This window comes from Petaurus breviceps, unplaced genomic scaffold (genome assembly GCF_028583685.1).
Source record: "Petaurus breviceps papuanus isolate PSGF00001 unplaced genomic scaffold, PetGlider_PUasm1.0 175, whole genome shotgun sequence".
In the NCBI taxonomy this organism is placed as follows: domain Eukaryota; kingdom Metazoa; phylum Chordata; class Mammalia; order Diprotodontia; family Petauridae; genus Petaurus; species Petaurus breviceps.
Genome location: NW_027185764.1, coordinates 14,659,694 through 14,680,510, shown reverse-complemented (window position 1 = coordinate 14,680,510; position 20,817 = coordinate 14,659,694). Strand labels below are relative to the sequence as shown.

Genomic DNA, 20,817 nt, shown 5'->3' with positions numbered 1-20,817 from the left:
GTCAGTCAGATTGTTGGTATAAGGCAGCTGGTAGCACAGGATATAGAGCAAGAGGTATGGAATCATTAAAACTTGAGTTCAAATCCAGCCTCAGATAGTACTAGTTCTGTGACCCTGAGCAATTCCTTAACCTCTGTTTGCCCCAGTTTCTTCAGCTGTAAAATGATGACAATAATAGCTCCTACCTCTCTGGCTTGTTGTGAGGATCAAATGAGATATTTGTTTAAAATAAAAAAAAAGGGCTTAGCACCATGCCTGGCACAGGGTAGGCACCATGTAAATAAATGCTTACTCCTCAGCTCCCCAGGCCTATACATCCGCTATCTCCTTTCATTTAAGGAGTAGCTAGGTGGTAAAGCCAATAGAGCGGTAGGCCCAGAGTCAGGAAAAACTGAGTTCAAATCCAGCCTCAAAAACGTACTAGCTTTGTGTCCCTGGATAAGCTATTTAACCTCTGTCTGGCTCACTTTCCTCAACTTTAAAACAGGAACAATAACAGCACCTATCTTCCAGGGTTGTTGTGAAGATTAAATGAGATTATATTTGAAGGCACTTAGCACAGTAACTGGCACAAAGTAGGGACTTCCTGGATGCTTCTGTCCTTGCCTACCTTTCTCTCTTTAGTACAAGAACATAATCAGCTAGAAAAGATTCTGGTAAAGTAATATTACCAAGCCCACAGAATTTATTAAGCACCAACTACATGACAGGAACTGTGACCATGGGAAAAAAAGGTTGAGAAAAGGAAGGAGAATTAGTACAAAGCAACTCAGAAAAATAGGATAGGGATCAAATTTTTGAGTTGAGTGTTCTAATTCCCTGCTAAGTACAATGGGTAATTGTCTTAAATAGACTGAGCAGAAAGACCACTGGCCTAGGCACCAAAACAACAGGATTCCCATTGGATCTTAATCACACATGATCTTGGACACTGCAATCAACAATTAAAAAGCTGGAAATTTTCTAAGACACTACAGTCCTACATAGGGCATATACAGAGTTACCTGATTGTGAAACCAACATAGCTAAAAATTCCCTATTAAATCAGTATTCCTATGTCTCAGATGTTTTCCTATGGTTTCCTAATCACTGGACCACAAACTTCAATTCATTAGGAAAGCCTAACAACAGTTGAGAAAATATCCTAAAAGTCTGTGTGTACCTCTCAAAGCATGTGGTTTTTGATAAAAAAAAAAAATGAGGGTACTCTATATATCTATCTGCTATGTTCTGATTCACAAATATCCTTGTCCATATGTCCATAAGACATATTATCCACTTAAAAGTCAAAGAAGATAAAACAGTTTTTTTTTTATATTTGCCTCTCCATTATACTTAAATTCCTATCCAAATTTAGGAAAGGTAAACAGAAAGAATTTGACAGACACTATTTATATGAGTAATAGATGCTCATCACACTCTTTCTACAAGAATAAAGAAAAAACAACACATACAAAGATCAGGGTTGGTGGTTTATGACATGTACATGACAGAACAATGCTTGAGATAAATAGTTCCCATTTTCTCTCATTCATTATTATTCTAAAAGATCTCTACTCTGTGTCCAAGAGGTCCTAAAAATCTTCTACCTTAAACTCCCAACCCCAATATTTTGGGAGCATACTTTTTAACAAGACTAATCATATTACAGCCACATATTTCAACAAATGAACCAACTTTTCATATCATCCATGAAGGGAGCTCTTCTAATAATGGAGATTACAACTCATCAAATTCTTAATATGTGAGATTACTGTCCATGGCGCACATAAATCCTCCAGAATTGATCAGGCAGTAGCCTCAACAAACTAAAAGAGTTCTTCTAGAGCTTTTAAAGTTCTAGAAGCACTCAGGCTGTTATCCTTTGTTCTTTCTTTTTCTTATTTTAACTGGTTGGTTTTAATAAAACAAGCACAAACTAAAAATGAATATTGTCTGTGCAAATAGTTTAACAAAACAAACAAAAAATCATTACAACTGATTGTAGGACCATTACTAGGCACAGTATCTAACCTGGACTTTGTTGACATTTAATGATGCTTCATTTACATAACTGCAGTCAGAGGGCAGACTGTTCATTTGGATACCCTTCCTTTACTCGGCATTACTTCATGTAAGTTTCCTCTTATTTACTTGAAGTCTTGAACAATTCCTCATTCCTTACAGTTTAACACATTCACATGTCACAGTGTATTCAACCGTTTCCCAATTGTTGAGCAAAGCCTGATTTCAACTTTTTGCTATTATAAACAATTCTTCAATGAATATTTTCTAACATTGGGTTTTATCTTCCAGTTAAAAAACTCCTATCAAAATAAACCTAAAGTTGGGCTTTCTAGGTCAAAGGGTATGAAAAATTTTGTAAATTTTATATTTTAATTCTATGCCATTTTATAAAATAATCAAGTTAATCTGTGAATAAATGTGTCCTTTTCCCAACAAACAACAAAGACTGAATTTTTTCCATCTATTATCATTTATATCAATTTAATGAATGAAATGTAATTTCTTAGATTACCCAAAGTTCACTTTTACAAAATGTTTTATGGATGCTTTCTGTTTTATAAACTGCTTCCAATTAGCAATAACCTATTTGCTTATAACAAAGAGATCAATTAAGCAAAACAAGATGACATTGAAACTACAAGTAATTTTCTGACCCTATTACTCTATTTCTTTACAGAAAAGAGGGAAGAATATATCGTCATTAGGATAAGAAGAACATAGAGTTGAAAGAGTCCTGGAAGATCACCTATTTCAACTCCCTTATCTTAGAGTTGAGGAATGAATAAATGAAAATATTTATTAGATACTTACTTGAGGTCATTCAGAAAGTAAGCAGAGGAGTCAGCATTTAAATCCTACTCATCTAATTCCAAATACAAAATGATTACCAAAGTACTCCTGTCTCCTACTGGGTCTGGGAGCTAGTATTGGTCCTTACATTTACAGGACTTGGGATGCCCATTAGTGTTATTTTCATTTAAACTGTGAATCAGCATGGCATACTGGACAGTGTATTTACCTCAGAATTAGAAATATATGAAATGTAAATTCCATTTCTGACACTTACTAACTATTTGACTCTGAGCAAGTCAAAAAACCTCTATATACCTCAAACAACTCCTGTATCTACAAAGGCACAGATAGGTTGTATAGTAAATTAGAATTAGATTAATGTACTAATGTATTCAATAGATTTAAAACATCAATGTACATTTTTGCTATTAAATGCAAGGATGGTTAGAAATTAGGAAAACTATGAGCATAATAAATTGTATTAGTAATAAAAAGAAAAGATTATTTCATTTCCAATAAATGCAGAAGTTTTTTTTTTATTAGTTTCAACTCTTATTTATGTTAAAAACACTAAAAAGCAGAGGAATGAGAGAATCTTTTTGTAATGTGATGAAAGGAAATCTTTAGAAAACCAAGAGATTTTTGTAATTGAGAAACACTATAAGCTAATAATTAAAAGCCAGTCCTCGGATGGTATGTACTCAGAGCACACTCAGAGCACATGAAAGCTAGTTCTCATACCAGGAGTGACCAAAGTGATGATATCACAGATATATGCACATAACTTTATATGTGATTACACTGTGTATGTGTGTGGGGGTATATGTGTGTATGTACATTAATGTAAATATTACAAATGTATTTTATACTATAAGTATATATGTGTATATATGTACATGCGTAAATATATGTATATGCACACATATTTATTTATTTATGATATTCTATTGCTTCTGGATTCTGTATTTCACATCACTTCATACAAGTCCTCCCATAGAGTGCAACTGCAATAAGCATACATTTTCAGATGGTCACTGATTATGTGCATTTCTTCCTTTAAAAATGGCCGCCCCTATATACTGACTACATATCACCCAAGCACTGGCTTTTAAGCTTCAGTTTATAGCATTTTTTAATTACAAATATCTCGGGCTTTTTTAAAGATTTTTTTTATCATATTATAAAAGGATTCTTTTATTCCTCTGCTTTTTAGTGTTTTTAACATAAACAAGGGATGAAATTCATAAAAAAAATTCTGCATTTATTGGAAATGAAATAATTTTTTTCTTTTTATTACTATTACAATTTATTATGCTAATAGCTTCCCTAATTTCTAACCATCCTTGAACTTTTGGCAAAAATGTACATTGATGTTTTAAACCTACTGAATACATCAATCTAATTCTGAATCTAAAGCAATTAAAAACAGATTCAGACTCATCTCATGTAACTACAGGTTTAAGTATAAACATAAATAGTATTTACATTAATAAATACAAGAATGTATTCATTTTGTAAGTAGTTATGGATGCACATCTTGTCTCTTTCGATGGAATTTAAGTTCATTGAGAGAAAGGATACTAGGATTGCTGTGTGGGACAGTGGATAGAATGAATGCCATCAGGCCTGGAGCCAAGAAGTTCAAATCTAACCTTAGACCCTTACTACCTGTGTGATCCTGGGCAAGGCACTTTGCCACTGTTTGCATCAGTTTCATCATCTGTATAATAATATGAAATAGCACCTCCCACCCTGGGAGATAATAATTGTGCAGTGCTTACTTAGCACAGTGCCTTGGCACATAGGAAACACTATATAAATGATGATAATGACTGATGATGATAACACCATCCCATACTGGCAATTTCCATAAACAATCAACAAGAAATTACTGAGCTCTTGCTATCAACCAAGCACGTTAATAAATGCACAACTCAATACAAACACACAGAATAAAACTGTACCTAATCTCAAGGAACTTACAATTCTAACAAGGATGTACTTGACCAATGAATATGACCATATGTTTTGTTTGATTCGACATAGTTTACCAGGTTTTTGTTTTACTTTTGGGGGAGTAGAGGAAGAGAAGAAGAGAAAATAAATGCCTAGTAATTTTTTTTTTTTTTTTGCTTTTTAGAGGGGCAATTCGGGTTAAGTGATTTGCCCAAGGTCACACAGCTAGTAAGTGTTAAGTGTCTGAGGCCAGATTTGAACTCAGGTCCTCCTGACTCCAGGGCTGGTGTTCTATTCACTGCATCACCTAGCTGCCCCACCTACTAATTTTTTTAAGTTTAAATAAAAATTGATTTGCTAATAACATATGCCACATAGACTCCAAAAACTGACAAGTCCCATATTTTGCTTCACTATTACCAAGTGACCTGAGTTTCATTCTGCTCAGATGAGGTAAAACTTCAATCATAAACACAAGCAAAGAAATGAGGCCTACTCAAAACTGCATGTAGATGAAGAGTGACTCAAGGTAGTTAGGACTATTTTATTTTAAGGAAAACAAACACAGAGGAAGAGGAGGGAAAATGGGCATCAGATGAATCTCACTCATCTACATTGTAGAAGGAAGAGGGGAATACATACACATGTGTGCAGGCGCATGCATGAAGAATCTGATGTTAAAATACATCAAACACAACAGGGAAGCAAGTAATGGAGTGGAGAAAGGTTAAAAGAGGCAGAAATAGGCACAAGCAAAATGCACAAGAAGGAAGAAGAAACTGAACGAGAATCTATGTGAGGAGGAGTGCCTTAAATTGCCTAAGACAACTAGAGAATGCCTAAACATAGTATATATAAATAACAGAGAATAATACTATGATATAAAAAAATTATGAAAGGCAACTTCAGATATTTGAGAATTATAAATGGAGACAGAAATGAAGTCAACAGAATCAGAAGAACAAATTTTACAAGGGCAATAGCACGGTAAAGAAAAACAACTCTTGTGAAACATGTCTTCTGAACACTTACCACGATGCATGGCACGAAATTCCTGACAAGAGTGAATTCCTATGGATGGTGAGGTCTCTAAATGCACTTATTTGTAAATAACATCGTGCAGATTGCAACGAGCTCTAAATATTATAGAGAATTCTAGAAGAAATCGACAAGCACTTGAGTTTGGCCCATCAAAATAGAGAAGAACAAGTATATAAAGAACATTAAGTGCTTCAATGATGGGGTGCAATTGGATTCACAACCCATAGCACTTGTCTGTAGGAATGTCTGCTTGGACAGAGAGCACAAATAGACAACAAAAAGGAATAAACAGCAGGGGAAAAGTGATGCTGCTTTTAGGAAACGGTACAGCCACTTTAATGATAATGAACTTTTCCCAAAAACTAAGCCTACCCTTGTAATATCAAAATTCCACTGGTGTTGCATGACTGCAATCATACACATGACCAGCTGGAACACAACAGTATCCAAAAAACTGAAAATGAGAATCACAAATAAGGAAATTGAGAGGCACATGCTAGGTGTGAATAGGAGGCAACACTTAACAAACTAGGACGTTTAGAAGAACAGGCATAAGACAAACCAAGGGAACGTGTGACAAAAAATGCTGGTCATATGACAAGGGAGAAGGTAACAGACAGCGCACGTGCTGCATGGGCACACACATAAGAAAGCCTTCTGTCCCTTAGCAGAAAGACATGGACAAAAATGGCATAGGATAAACAGGCTTGGATGGGATTGGTATCTGAATTATTAAGAACATCAAAAACAATGAGATCACAGTGCCATGAATATATTTTAGTAGATATTCAGTGATTTTATTTAAATTTTCATTGTTTAAGTATATAACTGAGTATAACAGTTTTTAATAACTGCCTTCCTCACCTCTATACCAAAACTAGAAGCATTAGTGAACTGTGATTTCCTTGATCTTTTTTTTTTTTTTTTTGCTTTTTGGAGGGGGGAGGGCAAGGCAATTTGGGTTAAGGGATTTGCCCAAGGCCACACAACTAATAAATGTTAAGTGTCTAAGGCTACATTCGAACTCAGGTCCTCTTGACTCCAGTGCCAGTGTTCTGTTCACTGTGCCACCTAGCCGCCACCCCCTTGATCTCATTTTTTAAAAAAGTTTTTATAATATGGTTTTCCTCTCTTTTTTTTTTTGCTAAATTAACAAAGAGTTTATGAAATTTAGGTCCTTTTTTTAAAAATTTCTACTTTTTATTGGTTCAATTTTTAAATGTTAATTTGTATAATTCACTTTTAATTTTCAAAATTTCCACTTCTGTGTTTATTTTGATTTATTCATTTCTTGATGTGATAATTTGTAAAAGTACATATTTAATTATGATTTTAAAACATTTCCTTTTGTTAATATGGTAAGATATAAATTTGCCTGAAAGGACTACTGAAGGGGCATATCATACATTTAGGTAAATAGCATCACCATTGTCTTCTCTAAATGTTATTATTTGTTTCATTTTGTCTTTAAACCATTCATAATTTGGTATATCATTTTAGTCTCCCTTTCAGTCTATAATATTTCTATAACCCACCAATAACTTGGAAAAGAAGCACAAGGATGTCCCAGTGCACTGTAATGAGGACAGCACAATAAATCAATTGCTGGCTGTAACACTTCCTGCTTCTCCCGATGCGAGGCCAGTTACCACTCCTCTCTGGGCCTGAGTCTTCCCATATTTAAAATTAGGGAGTTTTACTAGATGACCTCAAAAGTCCCTTCTAGTTCTAAATCAATTTTTCTCTTATCCACTATTCACTTAGAATCATATTTCCTTCAAAACTCCATTCAAAAGCCCACATCTCTCCACTTAAGGCTTCTCTGACACTCCCACCCGGAAGCACAAGTGTTACAGTATGCAACATTTCATATACTATCAAGTCTCAGATGACACGTTCGTTAGTTTTGCTGAATTAGTTTGCCCTCTGTCTGTTGTGATCATTGCTATAGGGGATGGCTTGCAGAATATGAAAGAGCAGAAAAAGAAAACTGGAAACTGGTGGTTCAAAATAATGATTAACACAAATTTTATAAAAAAAAAATCTATCCAAATTTATTTATGAGTTATGTATACTTGAAAAATAAGTATATTCTAAGATACTTATTTGATTATCTCCACATACCTACTAAATCCAGTTATTCCAACATCTTGTCAAAGTAGATAAATACTTCTTTCCATATCTTTCTATTATACAGGTTCTATCAAATACTGATAGGAATATTAAAGTTGCCTAGTTATAGAGTCTTGTTACCTAGGTCATTTTGCATTTACCATTAGGTACTTAGATGCTGTGCCATTCCATGTGTTTATATTTAATACAGATAACATGTCACTGTCTAAGGAGCCTTTAATAATAATATAGTTCCTCTATTTGTCTCTCATGTTGTCATCTACTATGATATTTACCTTATTTAAAATCATGTTTGCAACTGTTGTTTTAGATTCAACTAAATCGCAATAAATTTTATCCAGCTTCTCATTTAAAATGTGTCTGAAGGCAACATTCGGTAGAGCTGACTCTTCTAATCCCACCTGCAGTACTCCTTTTTAGTTGATTTATTTCCATGGTTACACAGTTGTTATACATTTGTATAATTAAGTCAGGGTTTTCCTTCATAATATCTTTATATATTTCTTTGATTTATCAGCAGAAAGTGAAGTCTACATCATTATACCAGTATCAATCGAATTGCAAACTTTGCACACAGAGACAAGTGTCCAAAATTCTATTCTCTATCCCAGGGTTCTAATTTTCCAGATATAATCTCTCTCCTCAGCTCGAGGCCCTCATCATCAGCTGCCTATTTTACAACAACAAATGGATGTCCTGGAGGAATCTCAAAATCAATATGTGTAAAACAAAAAGCACCTCATGATTCAGGCAGACAGGGTCACTGGCTATTTCTCAAATATATAGTTTCTCAAGCTCGTCGTCCATGAATTTTCAGGGACTGTTTCCCCGTATGCCTGGAATGCATTCATTACTCAACTCTAACTCTTACAATCCAAAAAGCTATGGAAATCCATTCCTGATTCACCTACTTATTACTGTCCCTCCTCAAATTATCCTGTAGAAATTATTTTAATGCATCTCCAAAACACTCTTGACACAAATAAAAAGACAATAATTTGTTCATTGTTCCATAGTTCTTCACTTGTGTCTGTCTCCTTGTGACCCCATTTGGGGTATTCTTGGCAAAGACACTGGAGTGGTTTACCATTTATTTTGCTAGCTTATTTTACAGATGAGGAAACTGAGGAAAACAGGGTTAAGTGACTTGTCCAGGGTCATGGAGCTACTAAGTATCAGAGCCCAGATTTGAACTCAGGAAAATGAGACTTCTGACTTCAGGTCAGGCACTCAATCCACTCTGTCACCTACCTAAAGACACCAACATCACACTGACCATTCACATTCATGACATCAAAGCCATCTTTGATTCCTTCCTCTCACTGAGCACTCACATCCAATCAGCTGCCACCCTTGTCATTTCTGCATCCAGGTGTCTTTTATTCACCTCCTTCTGTCCTCTCACTAGAAAACTACTCTATTTCAGACAAGCATTAATTTTCATCTGGACTATTGCAAAAGCCTCTCAGTTGGGATCCCAGCTTCCAATCTCTACACTCTCCCATTTAACTTCCACACAACTGCCTAAATAGTCTTCCTAAAGCACAAATCCCAAGTCTTTCCCCCTGCTCAGTATTCTCCATTGGCTCCTAACTGCTTCTGAGACAAACTGTAAATAAGGATTATAGAGACTTAGTAGTTGTTGTTCAGTCCTTTTCAGTCATGTCTGCCTCTTCATGACCCCATCTGAGTTTCCTGACAAAGCTACTAGAGTGATTTGTCATTTCCTTTTCCAATTCGTTTTATAGATGAGGAAACTGAGGAAAATAGTTATGTGACTTGCCCGTAGTGACACACGTAATAAGTGTCTGAGGCCAGATTTAAACTCACAAAGCTGAGTCTTCCTGGCTCCAGACCCAGCACTCTACCTGGCTGCCATGAAGATTTTCACAGTTAGGCTCTGGTCCACTTTTCTAGACCTATTTCAGATTACTTTTCTTTAAGAACTCTACATTCCATCCAAATTAATCTCTTACACTCGGGCCTCAACATTTCACTGCCTCTCTCTTTGGTATCTCGTATAACTTGTTCCCTATTCTGAAAATGAACTCCCCTCCCTTCTCACTGCTTACCTTGTCGAGTTATTAGGTTCAAGTGCTGTTTCCTATGTAAAAATCTTTCCTGATCCCTCAATTAGTACTCAATCCCTCCTCAAATTACTGTATATACAGTACACTTCTACATAAATGATTCATTTCCCTCAATAGTTTGTACATGCTTGAGGACCAACACTTTTTCATTTTGTCACTATATTCCCAATGCCTTGCACAGTGCCTTCTACACAAGAGGTGCTTATTAAGAAATGCTTATTGGATTTAGGTTGGATTCATGAAATTATTCAAAACTTTAACTCAGCCTAATCTATTTTTCTACTTAGCTCTACTAAAAGATTTAGCTTGGGAGAAAATGCAAGGAACTATTTTATGGGGAGATTTTAAGATTATCATTGTACTTTCACCAAAGCTATCTGAGAGTTGGAAGTTATCTGGATCTTTGGAAGAAAAGTTTTCACAACATAACATGAATTCACAGTTCTGTCTATAACACACAGATGCGTCTATGACATGATCAAAATTAGGGCAGAAAGCCCCCACTGAGGAAGCCTGAAACATTCTGTCTATTAGCCAACTTAATGAACAAATGTTAGCTTATAGAAATTTGAAAACTATACACGCTGACAAACACTTATAAATATGAGGGAGCAGGTATAATGATACAAAGTTCTCTCACTTCCAGAGTCTGCAACATAAGCTGCTTTTTAAACCTGCTTCAGAACTATATTGTGTATTTACACCTTTGTATACAACCTCCATCATGAAAACCATTTAGTATACCTACCCACAATGTTCCTTGGAACTATGCTAACCTACCAAGTAATGAGCCTTCTTTCCAAGTTGCTAGCCTTCAATTCAGCACTGAATTCTCCAGTTTGATCTGTAATTCTTTTTTTTTCCTTAATAATATTTTATTTTTATTTGAATTACAAGCAAAAATAGTTTTCAACATTCATTTTTGTAAAATTTTGAGCTCCAAATTTTTCTCTCTTTTCCCCCTCCCAAAGACAGCAGGCAGTCTGATATAGGTTATACACATAAAATTATGTTAAACCTATTTCCCCATTAGTCATGTTGCAAAAGAATTACCAGAACAAAAGGGAAAAGCCATGACAAAGAAAAAAACAAACAAAAAAGTTAAAATAGTATGCTCTGATCTGCATGTAGACATCACGGTTCTTTCTCTGGATGTGGATAGCCTTTTCCATCATGAGCTTTTTGGAATTGTCTTGGATCATTGTATTGCTGAGAAGAGCTAAGTTATTCATAGCTGATCATCACACAACATTGCTGTTGCTGTGTACAATGTTCCCTTAGTTCTGCTCACTTCACTCAGAATCAGTTTATGTAAGTCCAGGTTTTTCTGAAATGTGCCTGCTCATCATTTCTTTTTTTTAGCTAATTAATTAATTAGTTTTCAGTTTTCAACATTCACTCTCACAAGACTTTGAGTTCTAAATTTTCTCCCACTCCTCCCATCTCCCCCATCCTAAAACAGAAGGCAATCTGATACAGGCTCTACATATATATTCATATTAGACATTTTCACATTAGTCATGTTATAAAGAAGACTTAAAAACAATAATAGGAACCATGAGAAAGAAGAAGCCAAACAAAAAAAAGAGCAAATAGTATGTTTGATCTGCATTCACACTCTATAGTTCTTCAGATTTGGATGGCATTTTCCATTATGAGTCTTTTGGAGTTATCTTAGATCCTTGCATTGCTGAGAAGAGCTAAGTCTCTTCTTATCATAGTTAATCATCCCACAATGTTGCTGTTCCTGTGTACAATGTTGTCCTGGCTCTGCTCCCCTCACTCAGCATCAGTTCATATGTCTTTCCAGGTTTACAAAAACTTTTTAATTTAATGTAATCAAAATTATCCATTTGCATTTCATAATGTTCTCTATCTCTTGTTTGGTCATAAATTCTTCCATTTTCCATAGATCAGACAAAAGTAACCTATTCCTTGCTCTAATTTTCTTATGATATCATCCCTTATGTCTAAATCATGTACCCATTTTGACCTCATCTTGGTATATGGTGGGATACGTTGATCTATGCTTAGCTTCTACCATACCATTTTCTAGTTTTCCCAGCAGTTTTTGTCAAATAGTGAATTCTTATCCCAGAAGCTGGAGTCTTTGGGTTTATCAAACAGTAGATTATTACAGTCATTTACTACTGTCTCATGTACCTAAGTTATTCCACTGGCCCACCACTTTATTTCTGAGCCAGTACAAAGAGTTTTTATGTCAATGTATAATTCTCGCTTCTGTTTTACTTAAAAGAGATTTACAAGAATGCAATCAGTAGCATTATTATTATTTGCTTTCTGACCTAAAGAACAAAATTGATAACAAGGTGGTTCTAATTTTTTGGAAAGAATACATGGTAAAGTCTGGAAACATGCAGAAATTACTCAAAGTAGTCAATATAGCTACTTCTTTTCCTTTATTTCCTTTGGTGTCTTACTCCCACCCTGAACTAACAAAATGAAAGACTGACTGTAAAGGTCTTAGACAACCTCAGTATGAAATGAAATCTAGTGTTCATTCAATGGAATTAACCTGATGCCATCTCATCCTTGACCTTGTTTCCTTTTGGAGCACGTTATTAATATAAAATACATTAATGGCATTTCATATATGTTACTATTTCATTTTATGCATTTTTTTGTGATTTTAATGGCGACACACAGACACCTTCATGGACAAAAAGGAAGACTCCAGTTAGTTAGCAGAGGAGACAGAGCACTAGATAAGGAGTCTAGAAGATCTCACTTGACTCAGATACTGGTTAGCAGTGACACCTCAGAGAAGTAACTTAACCTCTCTGGATTAGAGCTGTTAATAAACCCAAGTCACAGCCATAAAAACTGATCCTCAAAACAAAGAATGCATACAAGCAGGTAACTGGTAATTAGGCCAAGTGATCAAAACTTCTGCTAAAAAAAAAAAAAGATATTAGGTCACTGTTTTGGAATATATCCTGGGAGAATCTTCAGAAGAACCTAATCACAGCAATTTTAATAGAACTGATAAAGAAACTAGTCTCTCTTCATTTCATGCTCAGCAGTCTTCTAAAGGAATACTAATTTCTCATACCCTATAAGGTAGGGCTGCATACTCGTCTCCTCCAACTGCGAAGGTACGTCCACTGTCCTCCCTTAGCAAACACTTATGATTATCAGTCTTTGCTGTGAGCTGCCTCGATTTCACACCTCCTGCTGCTCCTCCCACTTGGCACTCCGATTACGCAACTTGTGGCCACAGAATACAAACATGGGTGCAATCCATCATGTGCTATTAATAACACTTTCCACTATTTTACCCACAAGACTGAGATTGATTTTACTCATTTTCTCTTTTTGCTCCTGTCATGTGGAAAAAGAGAAAGGAGCCATATCTCTCCCCCTCTACCACTGTCTAAAACACATTAGCAATATTCAAGGATCCAAACAGCTCAAGTATATTAAACCGGTCTAGCAACAGAGAATGACTTAAACCATTTAATAAGAAATTCAAAACCTGACACTTGCCACCACTGTCTTTTATCTCACTCTGTTTCCCAGTAAAAACAGCAGCATACATCTTTTTTACCTTTTGAAGATTTTCCAAAATACAAACAAAGCCTTAGCTTTAATACTGAAATGCTGTTGTTGGGTTTTGTTTTTGCTTTAAGTCGGAAAGCTTACTGCTTTGGAAGTTAATATTATTACTCCATATATATATATATATATATATATATATATTTATATATATATATATATATATATATATATAAATCTATGTGTTAGCAGCTGTCAATGTAGAGACAAACACAATACAGAAGCATTACTACAGGAATTCTCAAAGACAACATTATAAAATGAGCTTCAAAGGTGAGCCAAAAAAATGCTAAGGTAGACAGAGAAGATCTGCGTGTATTCGTATTCCACAGTGAAGCAATATGATAAGAGGAGCACGAATTTCCCTTTTCTTTAGCTAGATGGCCCCAAGCAATCTCCACGGCAAAGTCTGTAGAGAGATGATGATGCACAGTCTACAGAAGTAGGGAAGAGGAAAGCAGCGGAGGGGGGGAGAGAGTTCAGAAGAAAGAATGCAGAGCAAAACTGCTCTCTTCTACTACCTTTCAAGAAGAAGTTTCTTTCTTAAGAAACTTGCCTAACTGCAACTGTGGCCTTTGTTGGGAAATACCTTCTTCAATGCAGAAAAAATGAAATACAAGTTTGGATGAAAAAAACAAGCAAGACAAAAGGGAGAACTCCACCCGAATTTAATGTTGTTAAATAAAACAAAGTAGCAATTACATGATACAATAGGGATATTTATAGATAATCCTAGCAAATTAGTTCATACCCTATAAGACACAATGCTAGAGCTAAAAGAAATAAGTCCATGGGCCAAAAACAAAAATCCCATTAAAAAGATAAATATAACCATGAGGACATTTCATAGTCACGGGGATGTGGGGAAGCTCTGCTGAAAGCTTACATTTAAAGAGTTCAATGGCAATAGAGCTTAACTAGCACTAAGAAGCAAAGTTTCTGATTTCCAACAATCCCAATAATTCCCTAAGGTCACAGGAAAACGGAATGATGTTAATAGTTTATTAATAAGTTTTGGAGGGGCGGCCAGGTAGCACAGCGAGTAAGAGCACCGGCTCCAGTGTTGAGAAAACCTGGAGATCGAATCCCAGGCTCAGACACTTAGCACCCACCCAGAAACACCTGGCCGTGTAACCTTGAGCAAGTTACTTAACCCCAATTGCTTAGGGGCGGCCAGGTGGCTCAGCGAGTAAGAGCACGGGCTCCAGTGTCGGGATGACCTGGATCAAATCCGGGCTCAGATACTCAGCACCACACCCAGAAATAATAACTGGCCGTGTAACCTTGAGCAAGTTACTTAACCCCAATTGCTTTAAAAATAATAATAATAATAAGCTTTGGAGAGGAGAATGCTATAGTACCAAGCACCATGCATTTGAAGTCTGAGAACATGAGTTTCATTTCTCCTACTATGCCCTAGATTGATCATTTAACCAATCTAGGATTCCACCACTTCATCTGTAAAATGAGGGAAAGGTGCTCATTTTTTGTTCTTATGTCCTCATGCTACAGCACCTAAGTTAATAGCTAATGACACCTAATGGCTATCACACATCTAGTTAGTATCCAAGGCTGGATTTGACTCAGGTTTTCCTGATTGCAGGCCCAGTATTCTATATCCACTGTGCCCCCTAGTTATCTGCTTCCAAGTAACTACTATTAAGTAATAAAGCATTAGTCAGAGGATATCATTCTTTGGAAACCTTCAAAGTAATCTAGTGACATGATTATGACTCTCTAAGTTGATTCCCATTTGATAGATGGCAAGGCAGAAGTCCAAATGTTGTGTCTCACTCAAAACAATAGTTACCAGGGGCAGTATTGTCGACAGAATCTTCCCACACCAAAGTTTTTTTTTTTTTTCCCTATACCAGATTCCCTCAAAAACTAGAGTTCTTGTAACCTGAGTTCAAGATCAAACTATTGCTATTAAAGTACAACAATGGTCAGGAGATGATATGGGAAATATTTGCTTTTTTCTCACTCTCTTTTGAGGGATTTGTCCTCGTACTTCCATATTGTCTAAATAAATCACAGATAGAAATAAGAGAATAACCATTGCTTGAAATAAGAAAAAACATAGAAAATTATTCATTCTATTAATATCTAGTCTGCTTTGAAATAAGTACATGAATGGAATAATTTGTCAAAATATTCAAGCTTTTATTTCAGGTCCCTGATAACAATGCAAATTTCATCAGAAGTCAAAAAGCAATCATTATCATCTGACATTTTAAAACATAATGGATGGATTCACATTTGGTGTGACCAGATGCTTCTAAAGGCCTATTTTTGCAGCCTGCAGGAGCACTACCAGTACCACAACAAAAAACTTCCTTCTAGCTACTAATAAATTATAGAAAAGCCATCTCTTAGCAATGATCGGGGCTGCAGCATGAGAATCAATGATGCACAACCAGACTCAGCATTTCTCTCCCTCCCCATCACTGGATCAACTGTGTACAAGATGATTACTGGGCTTTCTTTAGCTCTTAAACAAACATATTTCTTTCATGAAGAGCCTCAACACTCATGTTATGAAAGAGAAGAGACGAGAAATTACTGCAAAGGGTTTGATGGTACAGCTCAAAGAGGAACACACTACAGGAATCAGACATCTAGTATAGCGAGCAAAACTACTGGGAAATCAAGATAACTCTTTAGACTGATTTGAAGGATCAAGTAGTTCCCACTGGAAATTTGGCTTTTACCATCAAAGGACATCAAACAGGGGCAGCTAAGTGGCGCAGTGGATAGATCACCACCCTTCCAGCCAGGAGGACCTGAGTTCAAATCTGGCCCTAGACACTAAACACTTACTAGCTGTATGACCTTGGGCAAGTCACTTAAATCCAAGAGCCCTGCCTTCTCCCCTCCAAAAAGACCCCCCCCAAAATTATTTAAAGGACATCAAACAGTGCATCCACAGTATGAACTCTAAATTTTAATCTCACTAATGCCATTTATGCCACAGACCAAATTAGAGACAGAGTAGAAGCAAGAGTATGGTCTTGCAAGAGCACCAATTTTGGTCAGCCCTACAATGGAAAGAAGACAACCTTCCTTTCAGAAAGTCTCTGAGCATCTTCGAGTAAGAGTGTCATTTATGACCAAGAAAGAGCTTCATGGAAATCGGTCCTGTCGCCCTTACCTGCTTGTACTGGTGCTACTCTTTTCAGCCAATTCAATCTCTTTCTGTTGAAGGGACACGATGTAGTTGGAGAGATCATCAGGGGTCCTGTGGGATAAATACAACACAAAAAGGAAACGTTAAAAACCCACAAGAGGATCGCTGTCAACTCTAAGTGTCAATATATCACTATAAAATATACCTTAAGGTGACTTCAAAAGTCTTTCATAAACCACATCATATATACGCTACTGAAAACACAAAAACTTTTGCACATTAAACAACATTTATTTATGACATTTAAATGAACTTACTCCAGCCTGTCCCTACAAAGCCATGAATTTTATGAAGGCACAAAGTATTCCAGCCATGTTCCACACCAGACCAAGGCTTCAAGCAATACAGCAGAGCTATGCGCCACTGGGAAATGACAGCAAAAAAGAAAGGGAAAAAAATACAGCACGCTGCCATCAGAAAAAGAGATTGACATATTAATAAAGAAGTGATTTCTGGCACCCCTTTGCCTTTCCTGTCTTTTCCCAAACAATTCCATTCCATGGAGATCATACTCCAGATGATAAGGATTCTTCTTGGTTCTCTCCTATGCACACCTTGTGCTTCCCTATCCAAGTGTCTTTGCTTATGTCATGCTCTCTCTCTGCTTCCCTTCTCCAGAACATGGCATGGAACTGTGGAAAGGGCCTTCATTTGGAGTAGATAGCTCCACTATTTGCTATCTATGTAAGGTCTGCCAAATCACTTAACCTCTCTGAGTTGCAATTACTTGTTTAAAAAAAAAATGAAGAAAAAGGGGTGGCTAGGTGGCGCAGTGAATAGAGCGCCAGCCCTGGAGTCAGGAGGACCTGAGTTCAAATCCAGCCATAGACATTTAACACAAAAAGTAGCCGTGTGACCTTGGGCAAGTCACTTAACCCCAATTGCCCTTCCCCCCGAAAAAAAAGGAAGAAAAGAGGTTAGATGACCTCTAAGATCTCTTCTAGTTCTAAATCTATGAATCACCTGACAAGTTCTTCTTATTCTTCAGAACTCACAATTTCTCAACATATACCCAATCTTCCAAATAATGTGACACAGTGTGTTGTCTTTTGAACACAAAATGTGTTGAACTTATTATTATAGTTATTGGGTATATGTCATATTCACCAAACTAGATCACATGCATTATCTACAAGAAGTACCATTTATTTTATCATTTCTCCTCTGTATCTTAGGAAGAACTAATAAACTGGGTCAGATATAGAGACATTTAAAAGGACAGGACTCAACTGATGGTACATCATTTGCAAATGGAGGCAAAGAGTTAGATGACACAGCTCAAAGAGGAACACATTGCAGCAATGAGACATCCAGAATAAGAGGACAAAGCTACTGGGAAATCAAGGAAGCTGTTTAGACTGATTTCAGGAATCTAGTAGTTCTCTTTGGAAATGTGGGTTTTACCATTAAAGGCCACTGAACATCAACAGCCTGAACTGCTTCAATTTTAACCTCAGTGATGCCATTTGTTCCACAGACCAAATCAGAGACAGATTAGAAGCAAAACAAAAAAAATAAAAGAAAAAAGAACAGAAATACATACATTAATCCAATCATTCATGATCACACTTGTGGCTAACAATCTCCATCAAGATCATATTTAAAAAGATTCCCCTAAATGTATTTACACAATTCATAACACAAATTTTCTTGTTTCAATGCAAATGTAGTTGCTAATAAACACCATGATACGCTGACAACTACAACAACAATCATGCTAGTAGGTTTCAGGGTTTCAGAACAGCAAGATATTAAAGTACCCACTTTCGCCATGTCCCCTTAACTCTCTAACCCTCTAAAAAAAGAGAGGAATTCTATAACAGATAGAGCAAAATTATAACTAAATCCAAAAATCAAAGAAAAGAGAATACTGAAAAGGTAAAATCTTTATGAATTAAAACCAAAGAAGTCTAATCCTTAACGGCTAAATCAGCAGTCCTCCCCCACAAGATGCCACACACCCTGGAAGAGACACGATTAAATCAAGGACAGTTAGAGGGCGCCATGGAAGATACCCAAGACTATAGAGACTGCTGGCACATCTGCAGTTGCACCAATACATGCAACTATGTCTAGAGAAAGGGGGAGACAAGAGAGTTATAGGCATGCTCTGTTCTGACAAGAACCAGACACATCCCCCGACAACCCATTGTGCCCCAGTGGCACAGACCTTTTACTCTTTGAGAACTGACAAAAACTGATTCTGCCAACCCATTAGAAAGAAAGGAGGGGCAAAAAATTGAGGTTAAGGTGACATGCATGGCTGTTCCAGGCCAGAAGGAAAGAATACTAAAAACTAGTACTGACTGGTATAATTTCCCACAGAAGGCTCTCAAGGAAACAACCTAGAAGAGTTAACTTTATATCCCCAAATATGTAAGGAGGCTATCCAACTTCAGCAAAATGAAAAAAGTTAGAAAAATAAACTACAGGACATATTTTTTAAAAAGTTAAAACACCAAATATTTCTAAAGAAAACCTCCTGGGGCGGCTAGGTGGCACAGTAAATAGAGCACCAGCCCTGGAGTCAGGAGGACCTGAGTGCAAATCTGGCCTCAGACACTTAACACTTACTAGCCGTGTGACCTTGGGCAAATCACTTAACCCCCACTTCCCCTCCCAAAAAAAAGGCACAAAAAAAAAGAAAACCTCCTAATAAAAGTCAAAAACACAGATGAATCAACAGAGAATTTTAAAACCAGAAGGTAAAATGAGTACTAAATCTTCAAAAAGAGCTTTGTATAAGCTCCCTTAATAAACATTTCTTATTAAAAAGATCAATTTTAAAAGAAATAGTAAATACTATTAACTTTCAGAAAGTATGAATCAACAATAAGAAATTCCAGAATGTTCCAAAAGAGAAATGAAATTCATTAAGGAAGAAACTAGGAGTTTTAAGTCAGAATTTAGATGTTTCAATGCAGCTTTCAAAAAACTCAATTAACAGATTCATAAAAACTGACCCCATGACATAGAATCTCTCTCAAGTAATGAGACATGAACAGATATTAATGAATAAAGCTATTTTAAGTGTTTAATAAGTGCAAAGTACCATACCACACAAAAGGTATACAAACAGAAAAGTATGATTATCCTTGCTCTTAGGAACCTTATACTCTAATGGAGAAGACAAAACACTGAAGGTTTCAGTGGCAAATAAGGTGGAAAGTCCCATGTTCTTTAGGGAACAATAGATGGTAATGTCCCTTCTATAATGTCATATCCACTGGTATAATAATATCAATTTTATATGCTGAACCATTTGATAATACCAACGGCTTTGGTGACAAGAACTTTCATATCTGAGTCTTGAGTAGTTTCAGATAAAACCCTTCTAGGTGTAGTTGCCAGGTTGGATGGAATCAAGGGTTGCTTCCCAGGACAATGACTGAGAGCATTGGGCTAAAAGTCTTTCCATTTGCAAGGCTTATGGGGTAAGAGTTCTGGGATATGCCCACCAGGATCTGAGGGGAGATAGTTGTCAATGTGGTAATGGTAGGGCTGGTCTGACTTGGCTGGACATGTGTCCTGTCTCTCCCTCAGACAGCCTGACTACTTGAACTACATTGGTTTGCTTGCCTTCTATGTAGCAATTAGTGGATAATTGGTAGAGATAGCTGGTCCCTTCTACACGGGAGTTTCTTCCCTAGATGATGACTGTGAAGGTTGGGCTAAAAGTCAAAATGATGATCTAGGGGGTGCTGACAAACTTAAAACTCAGCAACTCTGGGAGGTGGAGCCAAGATGGTGGAGTAAAAACAGGAACTTGTCTGAGCTCCCACTCCAACCACCTCCAATACCTGTAAAATATGACTCTAAACAAATGTTAGAGATAAAGAACCCACAAAGTGACAGAGAACAAACAAGTCTCCTGCTGAAGGCAGCCTGGCAGGCCAACGGGAAGGGTCTGTCACACGAAGCCATGAGCCAAGCGCAGTCCCATGTGAGCCGCTGGGTCCCAGACCTGGGGCAGCATCAGCAGCACAGGCCAAAGTAGACTTCAGGAGACTGAATCACCAGCAGCTGTAGTGTTTT

The 20,817-nt window shown here is 36.6% G+C and overlaps 1 protein-coding gene across 3 annotated transcripts in view; it reads right to left on the bottom strand.

The window, feature by feature from the left end:
• MAD1L1 (mitotic arrest deficient 1 like 1) overlaps nucleotides 1–20,817 on the bottom strand; it is an 865,451-nt gene that overhangs the window by 725,606 nt on the left and 119,028 nt on the right. For all 3 annotated transcript variants that reach the window (XM_069084812.1, XM_069084813.1, XM_069084814.1), the window contains one exon: nucleotides 16,747–16,833. In XM_069084812.1, coding sequence (XP_068940913.1) covers nucleotides 16,747–16,833 — 87 coding nt within the window. The remainder of the gene's footprint in view (nucleotides 1–16,746; nucleotides 16,834–20,817) is intronic.